The sequence below is a fragment of the Gambusia affinis genome, linkage group LG07 (genome assembly GCF_019740435.1).
Source record: "Gambusia affinis linkage group LG07, SWU_Gaff_1.0, whole genome shotgun sequence".
NCBI classification, from domain to species: domain Eukaryota; kingdom Metazoa; phylum Chordata; class Actinopteri; order Cyprinodontiformes; family Poeciliidae; genus Gambusia; species Gambusia affinis.
Genome location: NC_057874.1, coordinates 7,185,231 through 7,211,188, shown reverse-complemented (window position 1 = coordinate 7,211,188; position 25,958 = coordinate 7,185,231). Strand labels below are relative to the sequence as shown.

The 25,958-nt window shown below is 43.1% G+C and overlaps 2 protein-coding genes across 7 annotated transcripts in view; one reads left to right on the top strand and one right to left on the bottom strand.

The window, feature by feature from the left end:
* Positions 1 to 7,878, top strand: part of lrig1 (leucine-rich repeats and immunoglobulin-like domains 1) — a 43,509-nt gene extending 35,631 nt beyond the window's left edge. For both annotated transcript variants that reach the window (XM_044122724.1, XM_044122726.1), the window contains exons 14-18: positions 761 to 1,042; positions 2,916 to 3,326; positions 3,404 to 3,538; positions 3,709 to 4,005; positions 5,130 to 7,878. In XM_044122724.1, coding sequence (XP_043978659.1) covers positions 761 to 1,042; positions 2,916 to 3,326; positions 3,404 to 3,538; positions 3,709 to 4,005; positions 5,130 to 5,332 — 1,328 coding nt within the window. In that variant the 3' untranslated portion in view covers positions 5,333 to 7,878. The remainder of the gene's footprint in view (positions 1 to 760; positions 1,043 to 2,915; positions 3,327 to 3,403; positions 3,539 to 3,708; positions 4,006 to 5,129) is intronic.
* Positions 7,879 to 8,756: 878 nt separating this feature from the next.
* slc25a26 (solute carrier family 25 member 26) overlaps positions 8,757 to 25,958 on the bottom strand; it is a 68,395-nt gene continuing 51,193 nt past the window's right edge. For 2 of the 5 annotated variants that reach the window (XM_044122728.1, XM_044122729.1), the window contains exons 8-9: positions 23,216 to 23,280; positions 8,758 to 10,269 (exon numbers count right to left, since the gene is read on the bottom strand). In XM_044122728.1, the coding sequence (XP_043978663.1) occupies positions 9,934 to 10,269; positions 23,216 to 23,280 (401 nt within the window). In that variant the 3' untranslated portion in view covers positions 8,758 to 9,933. Of the gene's footprint in view, positions 10,270 to 19,046; positions 19,121 to 23,215; positions 23,281 to 25,958 lie in introns of all 5 variants that reach the window. The other 3 variants (XM_044122730.1, XM_044122731.1, XM_044122727.1) reach the window with 3 other exon arrangements.

Here is a 25,958-nt window from a genome sequence, read left to right as displayed (position 1 = left end):
TGCAGTGAGGAAGCGAACTGCACTCGTTGAAAATGTTGCATTTTTGAATCAGGTGTGAAGAAACCCTAAAAGTAGCTCTAAATGAGGAGCTTAAGATAAAGTCAGCAGAAGCAACAAAAAAAAAAAAAAAAGAGTATTATTAGATTAGATTTCCAAATATGTCTGCAGTTAACTTAGGATGCCAAAAAGCAAGAGAGAGCAAGACTTTTAGCAGATAAGAGTTAATAATAAAAGTTATTCTTTCCAACTTTTAACGCGTTTTAAATGGAACAAGCAGAATTTACTTAATAAAATGAGCCACAAACTCTGGGGGCTAGAAGGTTGCTACGCTAGCTGGGCTAATCGTGCTCTTTTAGTATTTGTGTTTTAGTATTAAAGACACTTTAAAATGTTATCTCCATCATCACTTGGTTGTAGAATAACCCTCTTTTACAGCGACTGATCTCATGTCGCCTCTGCTTCTCATATTAATAATTAATAACAGCTCCCAGGAGGAAGGCTAGACAGAAATATTTTGAAAACTGTTCTTATTACACTAATATACCATGAATTAGTGTTCGGCGCATTTCTAGCACAAATATCTTGGAGAAAAACAGTTTCCTGAAGAATTCCACTGAAAGACTTTGAACATCTGGAAAAAGAAGAGAATCGCTCGATAATCTTTAACATCTGCCGTTAAATTCTGAAGTAAAGGTTCTGCTCAGAGTAGATCTCGGAACGAAAACCTACGAAACGGCATTGATTATTTCTTTCTCCACAGTCCTGCCGTCTTTCCTGAAGACTCCCAGGGACAGCACCATCCGCACGACCCAAAACGCCAGGTTGGAGTGCGCCGCCGAGGGCCACCCGACGCCCCAGATCGCCTGGCAGAAAGACGGCGGCACGGACTTCCCCGCCGCCCGGGAGCGCCGGATGCACGTCATGCCCGACGACGACGTGTTCTTCATCATGGACGTGAAGCCTGAGGACATGGGCGTGTACAGCTGCACGGCCAAGAACACGGCAGGCACCGTGTCGGCCAACGCCACCCTCACCGTCCTGGGTAAGCGGTTCCCACGGCGACGTGTGGAAATAGCCGGGTGCGCGGTTGAGAATCGGTCAGAATGAGGAGCTTTTTATTTTTCTTTTCTCGGCAGCTGCGGCCGTGCTGTGGGTCAGGGGACAGAGGTCGCAGATAGGGGTCAGAGTGTGGACGGTGGAGGGGTGATGGGGGGGGGGGTTCCTCACAGAGGGGCGTTTGTTAGGCATTCCCACCCCCTTCTCTCCTCTCAGTGGGAGGGACTACCTCTCTGCAGGCCTCACTGCTCCCAGTTTATTGGTTGTTTTACTCAGCAAACAAAACAGACTTCACTCCTGTAAGCAGAGCAGCACACACACAACGAACAACACACAACAATGCAGCACCCTGAAGCAAAAGTAAGGAAAAACAGAAACTACTATTATTCTCAACCTTTTAGATTTAGGTTAGCCTTCTCTGCTAATCTACCCGGCAACGCAAAGCACTGAATCAACAGAGCCTGTGTGCCGAATCTGTGATGTTTGGGTTGGTGCAGGGGGATGGTGGCTGCAGTCGAGGGGCCCCTGTCTGGAAAAGAGATGGGGGGAGGAGAGGACGAGTGAGGCAAAGGAGAACTGGAACAGGGAAGTATGGGGAGTAGAGGACTAGAGGGGGGGGGGGGGGGGGGAAGAAAAGAGGGGTGGGGGGTTTGATGGAGAAAGTATGGATAGAAGAAAAATGAGGGAGGCTGAAGTGGGTTAAGTGAGATCTCTTAATCTGTATGTCCCACCATGAGGGGAAAGTGTTGAGTCTGAAAGGCTGACCCTCACACACACACACACACACACTCTTCTCTCTCTCTTGCACCGAATTCAATGCAGTTCATTCTCCAGAACGTAAAAGTCACTCAGAGACACACTGGCTGCATTGTTCCACAGAGGATTCTCCCACAGAGGAAATCTTGTTAGTGTGTTGTGATAAAACGTTAACTGATGCCACAGTCGATGAGATGGAGGAGGACCGTTGTCGAATGAGACGGGGCTTTTCTCTGGGATCCCGCCACTGTCCTACTGCAATAATCAGAATGCTTTCTGCTCCATTTCTGGCCAATGTCAAGATTGATACTGTTTGTTTAAACCAGCTGAGTTCCTGGCGTTGACCAGTAGTAATATAGCAGACTCTGGGTCTGGATCAGGAGTCTGCAAACTTTACAACACAGAGCCATTTTACCCCCAGTGAAGCTACAGAAAACCTTTTTAGAGCTGCAAAACACTACATGACCTTTTGAGAAAACTCAACTGTAGGGTCATAAAGTAAACAAAAATCTTGCAAAAAAAAAAAAAAGTAAAGTAAAGGGTGCATTTTAATTTATAGCATGCTGATATAAATGTAGAAAAACCAGATGTGGTGTACTGATTATTAAGTCGGGGTGCCAATTATTCAGTTTACTACAGATTATTAAGTTACACAGTCAAAAGTTGAGGTTGTTTAACCCCAACCCTAACCCTAGGTTAAATATGAAAATATTTAACCGGTCAGAGAGAAAAATGTGGGATAATTTTCCAACATTTTTTTGCCACATTTGTTAAAAAAAAACCCATACACAAGTAAATAAGAAATTGAAATATGTCAGAATATTTAAAAAAGTGTTAAGTCAATGAGAGCCACTGTGAAATGTCCAAAAGGCCACCAGTTGGAGTTTAAGTCGATGTTCTTGTTGCTGAGAGACTAAATGTCGACGCTTCCTGGGTTGCTTTCTGACTAACATCTTGTCCTCTGTGACAGTGGCAGCCTCACCCACGAAACCTTAAAGTCTTAAGATGAACCCTGCTATTCTCAGTCGGATATAATTTGGTAACTGGAGAAAAAAAAAAGCTGCATCAAATTCCAACTCCTTTCCTCCTTCCTCGTTCTCCAGACATTCCCAGTCTGGAACAGAAAATGAAGAACCACAGCGTGGCGGAGGGCGACACGGTGGCGCTGCAGTGCAAAGCCCTTGGCAGTCCGCCGCCACGCATCACCTGGCTCCACGACGACCAGCCGCTGCGACCCTCTGACCGGCACTACTTCACCCCGGGCAACCAGCTGCTGGTCATCGGCAACGTCTCGCTGGAGGACGCCGGACGCTACACCTGCCTCATGTCCAACACGCTGGGCACGGAGCGCGCCAACAGCCAGCTGGCGGTGACGCAGCGCGGGTGCCTCAGCATGTTCATCTGCATCGTTGTCATCGCCGTGGTGACGAGCATCGTGGCCACGTCGCTGGTGTGGGTCTGCATCATCTACCAGACGAGGAAGAAGAGTGAGGAGTGCAGCGTGACCAACACGGGTGAGTTCAGAACCGAGAACCAGAGAGGTTCCTGATTGGTTCCGGTGTCTAACGTCGTCTCCGTTTATTTGCTGCAGACGAGACGATCGTCCCGCCGGACGTCCCCAGCTACCTGTCGTCTCAGGGCACGCTGTCCGAGCGGCAGGACGTGTGCATCCGCGTGGAAGCCGGGGGTGGAGCGCAGCCCAACGGGCACGTCGTGGACGCCTCAGGTACCCGTCAGTCCGCCCACCGCTGCCTCACATGCTTCTCCAAATATTTGTTCTGCCAGCAGCCTCCGGTGTCTCTGACAGCCTGCTCAGAGTCGTAAATAACTCCCAAAGACACTCTTAACACGATTTACTGCCTTCAAATGATTTATCTCCCTCCTCCGCGGCTGCAGGTTTCAACGGAGCGCTGGTGTGCACAGACTGTATGGAGACCGGCAACAGATACTCCGACGACGCCGACTACCTGGCCCATGGATACGGCGTTCGGGGCGCCGAGTACCAGCAGCAACAGCTGCTGCTGGGGCCCCCGTGCTACTCTCATTGTAACCCGGGGGAACCGAGGGACACGGGGTCGCATGCAGCCGCTCCGCTCTGCAACGGCACTCCCCGCGGAAACCGAAAGGACACGCAAGGATCCGCTTTCCCCAAAAACCACGACACGATAGAGAGGAGTCACGACGAGCGAAAAGGTTCGTGTGCAGATCTCTGTTTTGTGTTCTCATTGCTTGGAGGAAAATCCAAAAAATGAAAAAATGCCAACAGTAAGCCATAAATTTAGCTGAATTCCTGAAGCTTTACTCTCTCACAGGAATATCGCTTACATCAGGTGAGCTCACAGGGAACTGAAGAGAAACTCAGGAGTCCTTGTCGATTTGCATCTGGTTGGGAGTTTATTATTGCATGACCAGAGTCCCTCAGGACATGTGAGAAAAAAAAACCCCCAAAAAAACCCGCTGGAATAAAAACCTTCGCGCGCCGCCTGACTCCTGCGGCTGCGTGTGCAGGCCTGCGCTGGGATTTAGCCGGGGAGTCATGTGATTGGAATCGGCTTTCGAATGCCGATTCTCACCTCCGCATGTCGGCGCAGCTCTGTGCTCACATTCCACTCCCTTAGTTTCCCGAAGCTGAATGAGTGATTTATGCACAAGCCCTGCCACAGCCCAGGACAAGTATGTGGAAGAGACGACTTATAATCCACTACAGGAAATTCGTTGTCATTTTTAAAGATCCGCCGTTTTATTTCGTCTTGTAAAATGAAGAAAAACCTCAACTTTTTGTTTAAAAACAAGATGGATATAGTTCCGTCTTTGGTGTTTTGATATTTGGAGAAGATGTGTAATTTCCGACCTGATGACTAGAAGAAATTTGTCATCAAATTGCCAGTAAAGACGTTAAAAAGTCATTATTTGTGATGTCCTTCTGCTGTGAAAATCTTAATTCAGTAACTCCATAATGAACTATAAATCTATTTTTTTACAGTATTTAGTATTTTAAAGCATATTTATCAAGTGTAGCCATTGTGGAAAGTCTAGAAAGCCACTAATTGCTTCGGAGCTTTAGATTAAAGCATATTTATGTGTTAGAGTGGCCTAGTCAAAGCCTTGTTGTGCTAAACCCAATTAAGAATTGGAACTTTGGCGTTTGCAGATGCTCTAGAGTTATTTAGTGGAGAAAAGTACAAAATATTTATTTAATAGGCTAAACCCAACGACAAATCTAATTTTTCCACTTTGCGGTACTTCCTGTCTTGCTCTTTGCCACCGTCGATGTCGTTGACGTGACGTTTTCCCTCCCGTGTGTCTTTGTCTCGCAGCGAGCAGAGCGGGACGCACGTTGGCGGGCGCGCCGTCGCAGGACGACTCCTTCCACGAGCCGGTGAAGCTGCCCGGCGGGACGAACCGCCCGCGCACCGACACCGACTGCGAGCCTGAGCTCAGGCAGACTCTGCTTCCTAACGGACACGCCCTCAGAGCCTCTCAGAACGAGAGCGCCCCCCTGAGGAGAGCCAGCGACTAGCAGACACTGAATCAAGCCCCAAAATGTGGACTTTTTTTTTTTTAAAAGGAGAAAAAAAAAAAAATCTTTCTTTGCACTGGGAAATAAACTGCTACCTCACATCGAGGGGAACGATCCCAAGCCTCCCGGATCCGAGGACCGACACGGCGGTTCCGGGGAGGACCAATAGGGAGAGAGTCCGGAGTTTGAAGATGGAGCTTGTGCGGGTGGCGTCCCGCCCGAGCGTATCGGCTGTACATTGTTTAAAACCTTCATTTGGGAGGTGACCGGTTTAAAGAAAGAACTCTAGCGCCAAAACAAAAAGATAAATGTGACTTGCATTTGAAGCATGCAAACAGAGAATCTTGTACAGTGTAATTATGTGCAGTAGAGGGGGGGAAAAGAGAAATATACAGTGGGACTTTTGACTGTACATAAGAGTTTTCTTATATATTATATAACTTTTTCAAAAGAGTGTTTGAATATATGTGCATGGCAAAGAAAGAAGTGATATTTTTATTGTTAGGGGAAAAAAAGAAAACAGCCTTTTTCAGCTTTTACCAACATCCAGCTGCAGTGCCTTATTGCATGATCAAAGATTCAACCTGTGATTTTTATTTGAAATTTATTTTTATTTTTTTTTAATTTTCAAAGACATTTTTTGAGAAAAATACAGGTACACCCTTTATCGCAAACAAAACACTTGGTTGCACTTGACGGTATGTTTTTAGTTTTCTTCTGGAGAGGAAAGTGCCACCAGCCATGGCCTCACAGAAACACAGTTCATGTGCGTTGTTGCGGTATGAAGGAAGGAAGAGCTTTGATGTGGAAGCGGTTCGGTACGTTTGCGGGGCAGTCAGTCAGCTCAAGCACTTTTTAAATCTCTTCAGAAACAGATTGTCCACATCGTCTGTCAATAGGAATACGGGGGAACCTGCTCCGGGTGGAGCACGTTTTTTCAGACTCACCAGAACATGTGCCGTTGATGTTTTCCCACCCGTTTGATATGGTTATGCTACAGATTACCACAAAGCTGCTCTGAACCTACTAGGATCAATGTGTCTCTTAGGGTGGTGGAATTTAGTGACGTTGTGACAAATGTAATGAAACGTCGTCCTCACCTGGAAGCCGCAAAAGCCAAAAATGACACCGAATATGAATAGAGATGCACCGATCAGAGGCCAATATTTGGCCCATTTTTAGAGTTCCAAGACAAAATTGAGATTTCCAAAAAGCAGCGAGCTCCATTCGTTTTCTTACCAAAGGTGTCCCTAAGGCAGGTTTGAAATGATTGTTAAAATGCCTCCTTAGAAAAGTTTTAATTTCAAACTAATTCTGGCACCTTCTTCAGGGTTTCTGCACGTTTCGCCAACTCAAATTTAAGAGTTTTTAAGACCATTATGAATGGTATTTAAGGTGGTTTCGAGTCACAGAACTCGAGTTAAGCGAGAAAAAGACAGAATAAACAAAATTCAGTAGTCCTCCCAAGACCAAATTGTAAGTAGCTGTGATGAACGTATTAAAGGCCAACTTATATTTTTAAACCAACTTAAGAAATCTTAAGTCCTTAATTTTAGATACATGATTTTAAGACGTTTTAAGACCAGCGCACACTGTCTGTACACCTACAGAGTCTTGCGTCTTATATCAGTATCAACTTCCATGCCAAGGAGTGTTGCCAGCACAGCCTGGTGTTAATTAATCGGGAAAACAAAGGCAATTTTGAAATATTGGCTAATATGAAAATCGGCCGATTCCAGTCACCAGTCGGTAGACTGGCTATCGGTGCATCTCTACTTGACACAGGGAAGGCGGCGTCTTTCCCTCTCCATTCTTTTTCTATGGAGCCTGCGTAGTGAAGCGACAGTCGCTTAAATTTCGAGCTTGTAGACAAAGACAGCGACAAAAAAAATTACATTTTTCCCCCAAAAGTTTTTAGTTTTTGTCGCTGTCGACTGCCGCGTCCCGTGTGAACCCAATTGTGAATGTGCCTTACGTCGAACCCCTAAGGCACATTCACAATTGAAAGCTACAATCGTGCTTTGGTCACGAATTTGGCTTCATTTTATGATGTTACTGCTGTAATCTTCCTGTTGTGGCAAAAAAAAAAGGGCCAGTATTCCACCCTCTCCCATCACTGCAGTTCAGATATGCGTCATGTCTTGAGGGTAACGCTGTGAACCGTTGGGAAGCTTGTGAAAATGCGCTCTAACCAAACTCGGGTCAATGCGTTCAGGCACCCTCCACCTTCTCCCACAGTCCCTGAACACACCGGGCCACGTTCAGTCGGAGCAGTTTGATTGGGTTTCAGTACCAGAGGTAAGGCGGAGGACACCGTCCTCCTGTTACGCCTACCAGAGGAGACCACTCAAGAGATTTTCCCCCTCCCTCACCATAAAGGGACGATAGACAGAGAGACAGAGCGAGGTGCAGTTCATGTTCTGAGACTAATTTATTGAAGCAAAGCGTCTGTACCAATGTCAAAGCTAAAATAATAATAATAAAAAACAACAGTGAAGTGTCTAACACGGCATTTAAATGTCTAATAAAATCACATTTTGCTATGATGACCGGTGTCGTGCCTGCTTTGTTTTTGTTTGTTTGTTTTGACCGTATGTTTCGAGCTGAGTTAGCGTTTGGCGTCCTTACCTCCTCCCTCTTGTTGCGGTGGTTATGGAGAAGTCATCAGTTCAAATGAAGCGCTCGCTGGGACATGAAACAAAGCTGAACCTCCAGCAGGAATGTCTCCTGGCTCCTCGCAGCTCCAAAGACGGCAGGCATTGTTTTTTTGGTTTTGTGGGGGGTTTTTTGTACCCCCCTCCGAGCCGCGGGATGTTGGAAGTTTCTGCGTTTGACTGGAGGAAGACTTCAGGCTCAGGATGTGCATTCCAGATGGATGATTGGTGATTGACAGTCTCCAGACTGTGGCCTCCACCAATCACACACCGACTACTGTTGCTCAGCAGCACAGTGACAGTGCGACTTTCACGTCCTTTAGGGGTTTTTCTACGCTGGTGCGTAAAAGACAGAAAAACTCTGGCGCCAATACCAAAATGTCTCCCTGCATTTAAACGTGACCACGCTCCTTCCTCCATCTGACATACAGGACACGTATTCTGCTCTTATTTTGACCTAAGTTATGTCGGAGCATGGAGAAATGGAACGTAAACCAAGCAAGTGCTTAAACTCTTAGACGTCTCCCTGGTCCAACACACCTGAATCCAACAGCTGAATCACCTCCCAAGTACAGTCAGGTTCTCCAGAGTCCTGCTAATGACATTATTTGACTCAGGTGTGTTGAAGTAGAGACACATCTAAAAGTTGCAGGAGAACATGCGTCTGGTTTCAACCGTATACACACAAAACCGGGAAAATCTCCCCCTTTGTGCGTCATTTTAAACCTTCCGCATGTCTCGCCCTCCACCGTTGTCACACAACAACCTACCTTTGCAGGGAGCGAGGTAGAAAACAGACGCTCTGCTGTAGTAGGAGACCAAACGCAGAAATTAAATGTGCATGCAAGTCGCGGATCCCAGCAGCTGATGTCTCAGAAACCTTTGCAAACCGAATCAAAGCCATATGCCTGGCTCGGCCCGCAAGTAGGAAAATATTCAGGAGTTTCTTCTGTGACCAACTTAGAACCCAGACGCATTTCTCATCGCAGCGGCGTATTAGGAATCTAAAATGCCAAATCAATGCAGTAATATGGCATTGTGGGAAAGCATTTGCCTCCTTAACGGTTTCGGATTGTCAAAGTAAAATGAGCAAAGATAATTTGACTGAGAACAAAAACACAGACAGGCCCATATGTGTGTGACTGGTCAATATGTTTTATTAACAAATAATAATAATAAAAAAATTAAAAATTACTTAAATAGGCCAGCATGAAGTAGGCTAACAGACTTTTAAAAAAAAAAAAACAAAAAAAAACATCACGATCTGATCTGCAGAAATTAAAGAACATCGGCAGGGATCTACAAGGACGTGAGCCGCTGCGCTAGAGCCAGTTTTGGTGCCCCATTCACCAAGCAAATATTCATTTACTAACGCAACTTACCGCACATCATGCACAACAGCAGGTATGAACTGATGCATTGTGGGTTTAACTCATGATCTAGTCAAGCTGTAGTTGGTTTCTTGCTAAAGTTTGATGCTAAATGCTAATACTTTCAGAGGACATCCACCATCTAAATCCAGTAAAATTTACACATTCAAAAAAAAAAAATCCCCCCACCCGTTTCCCTCAGATCCTTCCATGTTTTCCACCTAGCTGAGGAAAGGCACAATAAAGTCATGACAGGTAAGACCTCGAGTTGTAATGAAGAATCTTGTGTGGAGCAGCTGAGCCTCCAGATCAAACCCCACAGGCTTGTTAATTCAACAAAGTGCTCTATTGTTGGCGGCGTCTCAGGGGGAAAAAATACGGCTCTCGTAGGTGGGATGAGGTCAGCTTTGCTCTGGTTGGAATGTAACAACGGTGACATATCGCTGCGTCTCCAGGGTGGGTCTTTTACGCAGGTGGCTGAGCTCAATAGAGAGGAGAAAATATGGATAAAACATTAAACAAACGGACATTAAATGTCGTAGGACCGGAGTCTAGAGTGTGACAGGAAAAAAAAAAATTACAAGATGTATAAAAGTGAGTCTTTAATTCCAAAATCCATTCCAATATTACAGGACAGAATCATAAATGCTGCTAAGAGTCTTTTCCACGTTATCCACCCGGAATGCAGCATCCTGGGTAATGTAGTCAGCTTCGAATCCTCAGGGCACTGAGCTGGTAGCGTTCCCCAAGCTGCCAGGCGACACCGAGGGGCCGCTGTGTGTGTGTGTGTGTGTGTGTTAGTGCCATGAAGCTCCGCTATAGTAAAGTGCGGCGGACCTTTTCGTACGCTCCCAGGAAGATGAAGCCTCCCACGCTGATGAAGGCCGTCCTCGGGACGCTGCCTGCAAACAGCCTGTGGGAACACAGAAATCACAAGGCGTCACCTTCTCTGGAGAAATATTGGAAATATTTGCGCTTATTTATGATGGTAAATTTGACCTTCTATTACTTGCTGTATAGATCATGGGCTACAATCTGCCATCATCTAAGACTGGGGCAGCTGCTTAGCACAATTAAGAAAGTTTTTGACATTTTTATTTATTTATTTTTTTAGAAAACTCTGCAATAATCTCCCAATTGATAGCACCAAAAAAGTGCGGCGTATTTGTAGATCATGCATGAATTTCTCTTTTTCCTCATTTGTTTATCTGCTGCGACTGTTTGAACTGCACTTACTTTTCAAATAGTTTGACGCAAAATGTATTTTAAGAGACGCTGCGATCAGAATCGACCTGGTTATACGGATTTTAGTCGATTCCGATTTCTCTTTAAAACAGGAACTGGCTGAGCAAAGTTCAAAAGGAGATTTCAAGCTCACTGAGAGCGGCCGGTCGCTATTTATCTTTATTAGGAGCGGAGGCGACGTCACACCGTGTGAGTGACATCAGAAGCTTATCGAAACAACAGCACAGAGAACATGTGACCTGTCAAAGCCAACGGTGATCCAATTAAATATTAGTGTGCAGCATTGTTTTGGGGGGTGCTCAATAAGTCTGGGTCACAGGACATGCTTATGCTTCCGTAAACATCGGCATATTATCCTGATATGAATTTACAGATGAGCAAACTGCGCCAAATTAAACATGTATATTATATGCAAAAGCAGCTCCACAAAATGACTTCCAGTTTAGCTTTTAGCAAACAGTTTTAGCAGCTCATGTTTAGCTTCAACATTTGACAGAACCGGACTAATTTATGGCTTTCAGGTGTTCAGGTGCTGGGGAACGGTCAGGCATAAAGCTTCAGGGGGTTTCTTGTTGTCGTCTTCTTCTTCTTCTCCTTCTTTCTTTTTTTTTTAAGGTCTGACTTGGGGGCCCAACGAGTCGCTGTTGACGTTATGGAGGTCAGAGGATGTTACGGGCCATGAGAGAGCGCCCATATCCCAAGAACCGAGCCTCCCACTCTCCTGACACACACAGCTGCTTTTGGAATTAGGCTTCAATCCCCCCCACCTTTGTTCCTCGCTGGAGCTCTCATCTCTCTGTTTTTTTTTCTCCCCCCTTTCCTCTCACTTTCTCTGTGCTTGACTGACGGCCAGATGACATCCACACATGTCGGTGTGCTGTCCATCCATCCGACGCCCTTCCTTACCCCCCAGCCCTTCCCCAAGCTGGCTCGCTTCTACGGGATTTCTCCTCCGCTTCTCGTTTTTGCTGCGTCATCCACCTCTTCGACACATACTTGTGTTGTCTCTTCCTTTTTTTTCCCTCCTCTCCCTCCTCTTCTCTCCGTCTTTCCCTTGCCGAGCATTTGCCTACCGACACCTTCCGTCTGCCAATAAGCCCCCGCGCTCACATGGTCTGGCCCCGGCCCGGGCCAGATGTTAGGGATGACGGCTGCCTTGTGCGCTGAGCTCGCTGAGGCGCAAGAGGGAAGGGGGGGAGAGGGGGACAAGCGAAAAAAAAGAAAAAAAGAACAAAAACTGACAGCCACACATAAAAAAATAAAAAGTCTGTCTGCATTTATCATTTGCGTGGGAGTGTTAGTCCTTAAGTTTCGGTCTGTTTTCATTTTACACAATCACCTCTGAATCGCTGCAATAGCAGACTTCGGTTTTCATCAACTCATAAGGAAGTTCTCAAAGGCAGAAATATGGCGAGATTTGACCTTAGCAATTACTTAAAAAAAAAAAAAAGCTGAACCAGAAATAAAATGTGCAATGTGAACTATTTTGGAATGATGTCAACTCTTTTTTTTTTTCTTCTTTCAGAAAAATATAACTGATCATATTGGATCAAACAACACAAAATTTTATCAGAAGCTAACTTACAAGTAAATCCTTTGACAAAATATAGGAGCTTCCTAATATTAAACTAAAAAGTAGGCTACTACTTCCAGTTAGGGCTGGGGATATGAGGAAACTCTAACATCCTAATATTTTTTTTTGCTACATCACGATACACGGTATATATCACGATATTCTTAAATGAGCTCCAATGTTATTTTAAACTATACTCCTTGCAGCATGATGTCACCCACGCAAGTTCCCGCCCCCATTTCCCTGCAAGACTTAAATGTAAGCTCAGTGTTTTGCTATGAACTGTCTACACTAAGACTAGATAACAAGGTGAGAAAAAGGTTTTAACAAAAGGGAAGTTGGTCAGTTATGCTTGACTTTGACAAACTTACCATATAGATGTGCTGTGGAATAAGGTGCATTCTGGTTCAGCTCAAAAATAAAAAACACACAAACTGACAGAGCATCAGTAAAGCAGGTGTTTAAGTGATCTATTCAACCACAGCTGTGTTAGCGTGGCTAATAGCAGCGGCGGCTAATCTACCACAGCGATCACTTGTTAATAAAAGCAAAATACACATCAAGTGTAAAAGCATAAAACTGTAATGAACTGAATGTTGTGTTCTATGTGCGGGAAATGTTTGAGTGTGTCTGGTGCTGAATCCCGATATGTAAAGTTGCGTTGCTGTCAGTTGCTATGGCAACAAGTCGACGTGTAGCATAAAGCCGACAGAGAACGAGGGAGAGAAAAAGAAAAAAGAATGAGTAATTTTTTGATATTTTTCCAGTTGCACAGCACTAAATGAATCACACCTATTTCTCCAGGTTTCACTTTAGCGAAATAGTTCTACCGCGTATATATAAAAGAATAGTCTGATCAGGCGGTGAAATAAATTTGTGGTACAAATTTTTGTGGCAATATATATATTTTATAACACGTTATAAAATATATATTTTATAACGTTTTTTTTTTACCTCATTTTGTTCGACATCCTCCATGTCGAAAAAAATCCAAACCACTGCCAGATTATTGCTTCAGAGCAGTTTCTCTTCGGAAGTAGACTAGTTCATCTGATTCGTCTTCAGATACCGTCTCACTCACGGCTCGCCTCAAACTCTCGCTGTCACCATGTTGTTTGTTTTTTTTCCGCGCAGCGTGATTGGTAGAAAATTTTCCGAGTTCGGAGGATAGGGAAGTGGGGACTCGTGATGCATTAATAGGGTGTCGGAAAAACCATACTCACAGTGAATTTAACGGCGAAAGTTTAGTATTAGAAAGACAATTTGTACTCGATGGTTGCAATATAACCATTTTTACTATAGTAAATAGAAAATATAGCCATACATCGAGTATACTCGATACATCGCCCAGCCCTATTTCCAGTGGTAGATTTTTCACTCACAGTGTGGCAAAAATGTCAATCAAGTGGTTTTTCTTTTTAATCGATATTAGTTATTGATGTAAACAAGCCTCTATATCTTACTGAAAAATTACTTCTAAGTTAGTTTTATCTTATTTTAAGTATACTAAGATGTTTGCCCTCAAAACTAAACAAAAAAAGGTTTTGTGTTTCATCAGTGTAGTCAACACTGCAATTAATAGTTGCCAACAAATTCTCCCACCTGAGCTTTGGGTTTCTACAGCTCCTCCAGACTTATCAGAGTTCATTATTTTGGCTTGCAAGATAAACAGCTGACTTTGCATTTAAGATGTACAATCCTGTTGCTTTGGAGTTTTGTCAAAAAAAAAAAAAAAAAACCTGCTTTGACTTTCTGGAATGTTCTTCGGTCTTCATGTTTCTGTTTGTTCACTAATTTTTACAGAACGTCTATATTTATACTTCGGCTGCCGTGTCATTTTGCCAAGACATCCCTTTCATCAAGTTGAATTGTGAATATTTTTGCTCCTTTTCCTCTAATGTCATTAAGCAGTTTCCACTTTTTTTTTCATCAAATTAAAAAACAAACAAACAAACAAAAAACAGTAATCATAATCGCTCACATTAAATTTTGTTGTTCTCAGACGGTTCATATTAATGACATTGGCATTTGTTTCACATTTTTGGCCCGTCCCACTATGTTTTTTTTGAGTCATCACCGTGCCATCAGCTTGATCGATTCCTTCTCGACAGCGCGTGGGTGGTCTTCTGAAAATACTTTCATATTTCAGATATTTTTGCCTTCCTTTTTTTTCTTTCTTTTTTAAACTAAATTGGGTTTCAAGTATGCCTCTGTAGCCTCCGCCTTTTCTCCAAATATAACCACATCTGGCTCCAAAAAGACCAAGATGCAGCCAAAGCTTGACTCTGTAAAACCTCCCGTGTGACCGACACTGTTTGTGTATCTCATTTTGGCATTAGAATGATCAGATAATGTGCTAAAAGTAAAAAAAAAAAAACTCTTCACCCTCACTGCATTTCCATTTTTCAAAACACCTAAACATGGCTCGCTTTACTGTTGCTCCATATTTAGCATCTTCTGGGACTCCAGTCGCAACCAGAGGGAATACTAAACACCAATTATGGAACAATATCTAACACTTTTGTTGCTTTTTTAAAGTGAGTCACAGAAATGACTTCTCAAAAGTTTCCACTTAGTCATCTGGATCACTGGAACGCCCAGCAGCAGTGCGAGGAGTGAACTACTTTTAAACGGCGAGCTGTTGTTTTGTCTCAGCTCTCCACCCGAGTTCCATTTCCTGTCTGGGATCGGGCCCACCTGTGTGGACCGCCGGGCGACGTCAGAGCCGAGGCAGGGCTCAAACATTCCCCGCTGAGTATCCCCCCCTCCAACGCATCCCGTCAGCCAATCACCTCTCCCTGAGGAGTCGGGGTTAAAAATAGCTCATAGACGAGTGTGTGTGTGTGTGCGTTTGTTTGTAGTATCAGGACCATTTTCCTGACACATAGGGCGTTGTGGGGACCCACTGCTACTTGTGGGGACCGAAGCCTGGTCCCCACAAAGGGGTACGTTGATTTGGGGTCAGATTTAGGACTAAGGTGTGAATTGAATTCTGGTTAGGATTAGGATAAGTGTAAGGTTTAGGCTGCAGAAATGAATGGAAGTCAATAGAAAGTCCCCACAAAGATAGGCACGCAAATATGTGTGTATGCGTGTTTGTGTGTGTGTGAGAACAGTGGTGAGTTCAGAGAAAATGTCTTGGCGCTGGTGTTGTTGAAGAAGCTGTTTTGGTCTGCTTTCATGATTTATTTATTTATTTTTTTAAAGAATCCATGAAAAACTGATCCGTTTCACACGTGGAGTATTGTCCCACATTATGATCTCGCCACCGCTGTGCTTCAGTAGGGATGATGTCTGAAAGTGGGACTATTCTCTGTGTTTTGCATTTCTCTTCAGATTAATCAGACAGCAGGATGTTAGTAGATGTTTGTGGAGACCAGTTTTTCTTTTTTACTAATTTAAGTACACAGACCACATGATTCTTATTTTCATTTTGTTTTTTTTGTATTGCTTGTATTGTGGTTAGCTTTTATGCAGGTTACAAATTTATTCCTTTTAAATTTGTAGCTTGATAAAAATGGTTTTTATTTACTATTATTTTTCTCCTTTTTGATGGAAGAAGCTTGTTAATTTGTCTCTATTCCCCTGAAACATATTGTATTTATATTCACTATTCAGTGTGCAATCAGTATAAGATTTCTAGATGACAAATAGCCTTAATGGCTAACTCTGGAATAGTTTGTGATGTGCATTTTCACTTTTTAAATAAATAAACGACAATAACTCCAGAAGCAATCAGCTCCGTGTTATTTAATTGAGAGAACAGTTTTTAAGCTCATCAATAACTTAAAGTCACAACTACAGCAAGCGATAAGTGCCAAGCACAAGAATTTTTCAGCTGGAAGATAATACTTTTCCTTGAACGTCAGCGAAAAAAGCATCATTGGTCACCAAGTAAATAAAACAGACATTGACTATTGCATGTTTTTTCTTTGACTTAACCTTCCATCAATATCCTTTTTGATACAAACATCTAATTTAGCTGCCATGTTAGGCCAAACCAAAGATTATAAAGAGAAACATGGCAGAATCACAACAACTAACTTGCAAAAGGCTTCTTTTTTTTAACAGTCTCACAACCACAAAAGGATTAACCACCTGGCTCAGTAGGAAGTACAAAACTAGAAAAAAATAAAAATGTTTTTGGTTTTCAGAACATTCCAGGAAAGTTCACCAGACTCCCAACATATCAGTAATGGCTGCTGTTGTGTTGACATTTTTAAATTTAGTTAGTTGATGCAGAAAATGTCAGACAAAAAAAAAAAAAACAACAACACAGATTTGATTATCAACTTAGCTGACTTTTACCTGCTCTGCTCTCCAGCCTTTAAATTAGAAAAAAGCTGCCTGAATAAAAATCTAAAAACTTAATCTGAAAAGAAGCACAAAAAAAAAAGGTACAATTAGGGCTCGGCGCCTCCAGGAGCTTCGGTGCATTTGCATATCCTCCCCTTCATTTTGCATAAGCAGCAAATCTGAAAACGCTTCAGGTCATGCCAGACTATCAGTCTGTAGTCCTGACCTGACTCCTGGTGCAAGTTGTGTATTTTGCAGGTTACTGTTGGAGGCTTAAGGAGGGTGGGAGAGGGGGAGGTAGGCTGCAGCGCTCCCTGCTAAGCCAGGGTCTCTGGGGTTTAGCGCACACATGGAAGCACTTTAGAGCTTCACTACACTGCAATTGGGCCTATTACCATAATTACAGCTTTAAAGCCCCAGCAATTTGTATCAGGCATGCACCGGTGCAACAAGCAGGCCTTTGGCCCTGGAGAACAACAGCTTCTAACCTTTTACTTCACACACACACACACACACACACACCCTCCTTTGTTATAGCATTCCATCGGATGCGTCCGCCTGCCTTCTAAGGACATACATCAAGAAACAAAGCAGAAAAACAGGAGTTTGGTGTGTGGTGGAGCGTTACGCGTGTATTTTCTGCAGGTATGGCTAAGACCAAGACGGGTTGGATAGGTTAAAGAGAAGACAGGAAGGGAAGAAACACTCCAAACATCTCCAAGTGGAGATGTTGAGGCTACTGCTGATGTTTGACAGAAACAAAAACTACTTTAAATAAACAAAAAAAACCAAAAAAAAAAAACAACCCAAAAACCTAGATTTTAGGCAAATGATCCATTGCAACATAAAGAAGCTAAACAGTAGAAAGTACTGCAAAAACTACTGACTCCGCTTCAACATTTCGCTCCTGTTACAACCACAAGCCTCCTTACATTTGATATTTGGGGAATTTTAGATATAGACCAACAAGCAAAATAATGATGTTGGATAAAAATGATTTTGTTTTTTTTGTCTGGCAAAAGAATTGTCAGATGAAAAGCATTTTACAACAATTACATTTGTAAGTCTTTTGGTTTATGTTTCCACCAACTAAAATGTTTGCCCACACAAAAAACGTCCGGATTAGCCGTTACTCAGAACAGATCAGATGAAGAGTGCACATAAACACCTGTCTTATGGATTCTTAATTGGATTTAGCTCTGAACTTTGACTAGGCCATTCCAGCACATGCTAGAGACATTCTAGCACAATTGTTTGATGCTTATAGTTGCTTATGTTATAGCAAATTGACTTTTGAGAGTAGGTATGGACCAGGGGTCGGCAACCTGTGGCTCCAGAGCCAAAATGCGGCTCTTTAGCGCAGCCCTAGTGGCTCTCTGGAGCTTTTTCAAAATGCTTGAAATTCTAAAAAGATGGGGGTGGGTAATAAATTTTTTGTTTTAATATGGGAAAATTTGAACATTTCCATCAGCAAAGATTTGCGTCATCACTGTCCAGTGATGTCCGTAAACAGAAGTCACATTAAACACGTAAGAACACAATCCTGCCATAGGCATATATATTTCGTAACAAAGTGATTGTTTTTATAAAGTGATTGGTGATTTTTGTCGGTATATATTTAGAATGACACTTGGTGATATCATTGTGTTTTGTTGCTCAGGTCCGAGGATGGTTGCGTGTCAAAAGAGAAGAGGATGCTGCCATGTTTTACCATCGCACTGACTTGCTTGGCATTTACACAGAAATCAAACTTAAACTGTATTAATTTAATTTTATATACTTTATCTTTTCAAAAGGCTGCTGCTGTTTTATTTTATAACTGCAGGTTGCGTTTTATTGCTCTTCGTTTGTTGCCCAGATAAGGGGCACATTGATGCACGAGGTGGTTGATCTGAATTTTATTTAGGGGCATCAAAGTAAAGATGGCCGACTCCAAATGCATGCCACGCCTTTCAGATTTTATCATAATGTGACAAAATGTGGGAGTGGGGCAAACCAATTTTGTATGAATAGTTCTGGAAAGTACAGTACATATGCATGTGTGTGTGTGTGTGAGAGAGACAAAGAGGGGGGAGTGGTCCCAAACGCTGTGAGCATTAAGCCGAGACGCATCCTGATTAACTGATGGTGGCTTGTACACAAGTGGCCCATTATTCACCACAGCTGAGGGTTTGTTTTAGCACAGGCGGCCCTCTGCGGCCCCATTAGACCTGGCCCCTTTTGTCCGGCGCGTATCATAAACACATCAAAACACTCAAATAAACCCGTCCACTTGGCCCTTCTAACACCTTAATCAATAGAGCGATAGAGTGAGTCTGCAGCAAAAAGCTTTTATGCATCTCATTTTTCAGCCGCCGCCGTAAATCCCCCGATCGCTGCCCCCGGGGAGGCCACTCTCTTGTGTCGACGCGCTCGATTGTGTGCCGGGGGTGGGGGGTGCAGGGGGAAGCTGAATGGAGTCACGTAAAAACGGGAAGTCTCCTGAGGATGAGCGGGGATGAAACTGCTTTGTTTGTTTGTGTGTTTGTTTGAAAAGTCGATCACGTTTTCAGCAGACTGAAGAGAAACATCCTCACCCTGGAAGGCCTTTGCTCCTCCACACGTCACAGAGCACCATCGGGATGTTGCCGCCCGCCGTGGCTGAGCCCGCCTGCAGGAGGACAGAGAGCAAATAGAGGTCTGATGATGGATAGATTGCCTAGCTCCCTTCCTGCTCCTCGGACAGACACCCTGTTTAGTCTTTCTTGGCGGAGATTCCTTCAGCTGCCTCCTTCCTCCTCTTCAAACATCTTTTTCTGGTCAGGGACAGCTGCGTCAGCGCAGGTGTCACCTCCAGCAACCACCACTGCCCCGTCCAAAAAGGCAGGGAAAGAAAATAACACTCAACAAGTTCTCCTGGTCCTCCCCTACATCCATCAATCTGCTGCTGTTATTTACGCTCTGCAGAGGAGGTGGGTAGAGAGTTTTCTTTATCCATCACAGTGGAACAACAGGAGGTCAAAGAAAGAGGCAGTGGAGACCAAATGTCAAATTTAAAATAAAATGATTGTTGAAATCATACCCGAGGATTGAACAAAAATGGCCTTTTCATACAGATGGCAGATTTTCTGAAGTGGTTGCTAGCACTGTTGGTGTGCCTCAGGGTTCTATATTTGGTCCTCTGTTTTTCGGTTGTGTATTAGTGATGTTCCTGAACTCCCTCTGGCAGCAGGCTGCTAAAGAACTGTCGGCTGTAAAGGTTGAGATCTCTCATTTGGTAATTTTGATTCATTTGCATCTTAGATGAAAACCGTTCCATTTTAAGCAAAAGGTGCAGAAGTTGCAATGGCTGGAATCAGGCTGTCGGTAGAACAGGACTCTGACTACTTGGGTCAAACAATGGATTTACAACTACCAACTGTTATGAATTGTACACACAAATATAATTGTAAGAATCCCCAACTTTACATGTAAAACATCAACACCTTTAATCTGTCACACAGGAATTAAGGTCTGAATAGACAAAGAAAAACAAGTCAAAGTTTTACGTTCCCTGCAGAGTTTAAACTAAAGATAAATATTTATCTTGGGGAAAATAAAAATAAAATTTTCTTATATTTTAGCAGTTGGTGCAATTTTTGCATGGCCCCTTCCACTGGACAATTTTACAAGGGAAAATTGAAACAGGGGAGACCATAAGATCCCACAGTAAAAATAAATAAATTAAAAAAAAGCTTCCCCTTATTAGGGAAAACACAATTAGACAGTGATGGCAACTAAAATTAGGAAGAAAGCATCTTACAGTCTTCACAATTTTGTGATTTGACATATCATGTGATTTAATGTTGTAATCTTGTCTTATACCATCAACCTGCCAAGATGGAAATCAGCCTCTGTTGCACTTGTTAAATAATGCACATTGACTATTTAAAACAAATAAAGTAAAATAGATAAAACGACAGAGCACAATGGAATAAAGGTCCGTCTATATAATGTGATCTGTTACATCGATAGGAAGACCTTCTGTCCTCCGCGTTAAGAAGAAAAACACCCAGACTCCCCGTGTTTCTGTTGGAGACAGGTTGCTGAGAAATTGCTCTCCCCGCCTGACAAGTTTTCTTTTCCTTTATGGTTATGGAACGAGGGAACGAGGGAAAGGAGGAACAGGGCGTCCACACACACACACACACACACAAACACACACACACACGCAGAGGAGCCACATGTCCCGTCCAGCTGCTGTCATGGACCATATTTTTCATTCAAACCGGGTCGGGGAGATTTTCCTGACGTGGCTAACTTAGTCGTCTGATGTAAAATTTTTTATTATGATCACTTTTCAGAATTCTACGATATCTGAAATGTTCTTCCAGCACCCTGCGGCCTGAGCCGGCCTTGCTGTGTTGGTGGGGAGCATTAAAGTGATGACAGGAGTCCGGTCTGAGGAAAGCAGAGCAGCTGACTGGCAGCGGAGCAGGAGGTCTGCCTGGTTAACCAGGCAGTCGGAGTCCTGCTGTGGAGGCTTTCGCACATCCAGCTGGGTCCCTGGATGGTCGCCTGTTTTGCCGACTGTACAACACGACCCTTTCTTTCTGTCCAGTGTGGCGAGGAAACCGAGCTCCAGCCCCTCAGACTTTCTGCAGTTTGTCCGATCCAAACCGCCCACACCAGTTCTGTTCTGCTCTGAACCCGTGTTGACTGCAGCTGATGCGTAGCGACACTTAGACTATTTAGAATAATTTGGAATGTATTAGTTTTGAAAATCCATTTAAATTCTGGATAATCATTTACACTTTCAATATGGAGCTTTGAATGGATTCTGTAATTTGGCATCTAAAAAGCTGCCTGGTAAAAAGTGATAAGAGCTACATTTTCAATGTATTTGTGTTTATTAAAATATAATTTACTTATATAACTTACAAAATAATGTCTACAGTCTTTGTGCAACCTCGTTTTTAAAATAATCCATGCTTCAATTCCTTCATGTATTGTACTGGTTTGCAACAGCAGAGTATTTGTGAGGTCAGACACTGATGTTGGACAATCCCAAAATGGCTTCTGAACCTGTACACAGTCATGTTGGAACAGTAGGGGGACAGACACAAACTTATTTAAATTTATACACGATTGGAAATTTTATTGATTTGGAGGACTGACCCAATAGTTTTGGCCACATTGTGTCTGTCCCTATAATTCATTTTCCAACAGTTTAAAAAAAAAAAAAATAGAAAAACAGAAGCTATATTAAAAATCCACCCAGATTTGTCCACACTAAAGATTATATTTAACCCAACTCAGTCTGAGCCCAGAGGCATTTTGTCAGAGAACGATTCACTTTAATTAAGAACTAACAACTAAACCCGACATTATTTTACCTAAGACTTTATTGCTTTCGTTCAAAAGTAATTCAACTCATTTTCAGCTTTTGTTTAACGTCCTCCAGCTCCATTTTGTCGCTTGTTGGGTGAGTCAAGTGCAAATCACCTGGGATGGGAGACTGACAGGATCCGATCCTGCTGCTTCTTGAATGGAGCAAGTTAAACTATCTACTCCTGTGTTTACACTAAAATAAGTAGATTAACAACTTCATGTTGTGCATTCTCGCTCGGTTTTCTGTATGTATGTATGAAAATTGCCACAGAAGCCAGAACTTGGGGTCGAGTTTGGGTCGAGCCATAAACGTAAACTCCAGTCCAGACCACATGAGAACCCTGTTCTTTGTAAAAAAAAAAACCTGTATCTAATTTCATGACATTTTCCTTATTAAACAATAGTCTAATAAACGACATCAGAAGGTAATTTTACATCATAAAATTTGCATATTATAGTAATCACTGAATTCAGTCAAAAGGACGTGATCATTTTTGTTAGTTTTTCTTGATGACCAAAAAAGTCCCAAACTTTGCTTCCTTGTGTATACAATTTTCTGCAAAGCAAATCAAAAAATAAATAAATCAAAAAATAAAAATCTTGGCCTTATAAAGTTATAGCTGGACCTGTGCTGCAGGCAGAGCCCTTAGCGGGTGGTTAGATTGCAGCAGCTGCCTGTCAGATAAAGTTTACGGGAAGCTTTTGTACCGTGCAGTTCCACCTCCAGCCAACGGCTTCTCGTCAGAGATCCAAGCCTGTCCGATTGTTTTGCTGATTCCAGTCTCATTAGTTCGGACGGGGGGTGGAAAATGAACACTGCGTCTCCTCCAAGGACAGTCCGTGTGTGCATGCGTGTGTGTGAGAGAGAGAGAGAGAGATGGGGGTGTCCTGCTCACATACGAATGCGGGACACCCTGAAAGAAGCCAGACATGCAGTCGGACGGAGCCAGAAGAGAAAAAGGTGGTGAGGAAGAGGAGGAATATCACCACACAGAGGATGGGAAGAGGAGCAGGAGGAGGAGGAGGGTGGGGGAGTTAACAGCAGGGACAGCGTGCTTTGGCTTCACCTCTGCATGACATGCAGCACCGCGATGGAAACTCCCTCGTAGCAGAAACGAGTCCTCGCTCTTAACACTGGCCATGCACACAAACAAGTCTCTCCCTCCATCCCCCCAAACACTGTCCGTAACCCCCTCCGAGCAGGTGATGGATGTGCGCTGTCCCGGTTCTACCCCAGCTCACTCTGCCCCCGCTGACACGGGAGAAATGTGCTCGGGCTTCGGGCCCAGTCCATGGCTCTGCTCCCTGCCTGCGAGGCATCACCTGACAGCGGTGTTTAAAAGCAGCTGCCGGAGGGGGCCGCGTGCGCTCGTGTCTGCGTGTGCAGAGCGTGTACCTTGGCCAGCATGATCCTGGTCTTCGCCACGTCGAGAGGGGTGGTGACGAAGGCTGCCACCGCGCCTACAAAAGACAGGCGCGTTTAGTCAAACGGATACCTAGAAAATACCTAAAACCAATAAATCTACTTGACTACAGGCACTTTAAGGCGAAGGGAGCCAGAACGCTTGGCCTGTTGGTTTCAAACGATCATAAAAAAAATGTAAACTCTTCATCCAAGCCCACTTCTCTGTCGCTCAAACACAAAAACAAAACAAGACCCCCTTTGATTTCCATCACCTTCATTGCAAAAACACAAAACGTTACCAAGTCTTTTTGGTGTAGCTTCTAGAGAAAAATGTCTTAATACAACTGAAATAAGACAAAAACTTGGTTAACTTACATGTAACTTTTCAGCATGATATGAATTTGATATGATTTTGTGAGTTGTACTTATTCATCACATAAATTTGCTTTATGGAGCCAAAGAAGCTAGTTTTCATCTGTAGATTAATGGAAGGACTCAAAACAATTACAATTAACATGCAAAACAACATACATTATAACAGATTTCAATGTGTAGCTAAAAGTAGTGTGATTTACAGTGAACATTTATAGTAAAAATAAAAAATAAAACAAGTCACAGCCATTAAAAACCCCCACGTAAAAACAGCTGTCAATTTACAAATAATAATAAAATAAGACAAGAGTATAATTTTGATTATCTAGTAACCATTGCTTAAGTAATTTCCTGAAACAGTTCAATGATATAAAATTTCTTAATTCTAAATTAGATGCTTGCTTTATGTAAATAATTCCTTAATATTGATGAAAAAGTACTAGTAAGAAGTGAAATAATCTGCCAGCGGTGCAAGATTGTTCTCGGGTCACAAATTAAAATGTCTTGTCCCAAAGTTAGATGATTTCACTTAAAGTTCAACATTAAGGAATTGTTGACTTAAAACAAGTTGCTATTTCTTGCTGAGAAGTTACCTGTAAGATATTTGCAACAGAAACTAGACCAAAAAAACACCCCCCCCAAAAAACTTTAAGATTTTTGTGTTTTTGCGTTGCTCTTAAACACAACTCGTCTGACCCAATCCTTCCCTGGAGCTACGCAGCCATGCGGACTCTCCGGCACACAAGTACAGACTTGAACTCACACCTGCGTCAGAGAAAAAGAGAGATTTGGATCTGAGCATGAACATACACTCACAAATACACGCCAACATCCTCAGAACGGCTTTTTGGAGCAGCTGCACTCCAACTTCAAGCCAAGTTAGCATAGCTTCTTCCCGCTGTTACACTCTCTGCAGAATACATAGTTTTGTTCTCATCTGGCCAAAAGGAAGTCAATTTATATTGCTTTGATTGTTTAAAATGACAAAATACTCAGGTTAAAGATGTAGATAGTACGCCACAGAACTACAGCGTCTCATTTTGTCATTTCATGAGGACAAACTTTGACGGATGTCATTGAGGCATAATATAATAAGCCAACACACAGCATGAAAATCTGAATGGTGTGGCATGCATTTGTACTCTGATCCCACCTAAATCAAACTTGGTGCAACTAATGGCAGCCAGAAGTCCAGCAGTGTGGACAGATTGTAAAACAATATCCCACACTTCGGCAGACCCAGAGTAAAAGATTTTAAGAGGCTGCAAAAAAAAAAAGAAAAAAAAGAGACAGCCAGAGATAGACTGGAATATTTTGTTTGGTGATAAAATGGCCCAGTCAAAGTCCAGATCTAAATCCAATCGAGAGTCTATGTCATTGCTTCATAGGTGATTTTCAAAGACATTCTCCTTCTAATCTTGTTCTTGCTTCTAATGAGCAAGAACAAGAAATGGACAGATATTTTAATCTCCAGACGTGTAGAGCTGGTAGAGACGTCATCCAGTTCACTTTGAAATGTTCTTTATTTATTCTTTTTTGGTAATGTGTCAAAATCTGCAAATGTTCAGGCGACATGAATGCTTTTCAAGGCACGGCGTGCGTAAACCAGGAGCAGGTTAAAGTTTCTCCCTTCTTCGTCTCGGTTGGATAAACACGGCACTAAAGCAGACTTACTGTAACATCTTTTATGATATCTTTGGAAAGTGGTCAAAGAACGCATTAAACAAATAAATCTTCTATGTGGAGTGCTTTATTAAATGATCTAAATTTGGCTAGATGGAGAAAAAAATCCCACGATGGGGCTGAAGGCTGGAAAGAAATCAGTCGATGACCTCATTCTTTTTCTCGGTCAGTTTTCACGAGGACGCAGAGAGGAAACCGAGTTCAAGTCTGCCATAAGTCAGAGGAGGATACAAGCGGAGATCTTGTGGATGATTAAAAATGCCTCTGCGAGGATTTCAAAAGGCGGGGAGATTACAGATGAGCGAAAGAGAGTTTGTAGTGGGCAGGATCTCAAGGTGCAGCTGTGGAGCGGAGAGGGAAGCTTTGGGCCTTATTTTTGATGTTTTGCAGATGACGTAGTCGTGTTGGCGTCTTTAAATCATGGCTGTTACGGGGTGAGGAGGAGGGAACTGGACCGGTTCAGAACCGAGCGTGAACCGTTCGGGAGGAGAGTTAGCTCTTTTGATGCCATGGTTCCCAACGGCAACACGGTGGAGTTATCCCTCTGAACGGGAGGACAGTCTCTGCCTCAAGTTGAGGGATTTAAGTGTCTTGGTGAATTGTTAACAAGTGATGATAGGATGGATGGGAAAAATAGGGATCAGGTCTGCAGTTCAGTGGGACTGACTCTGGTCTGTGA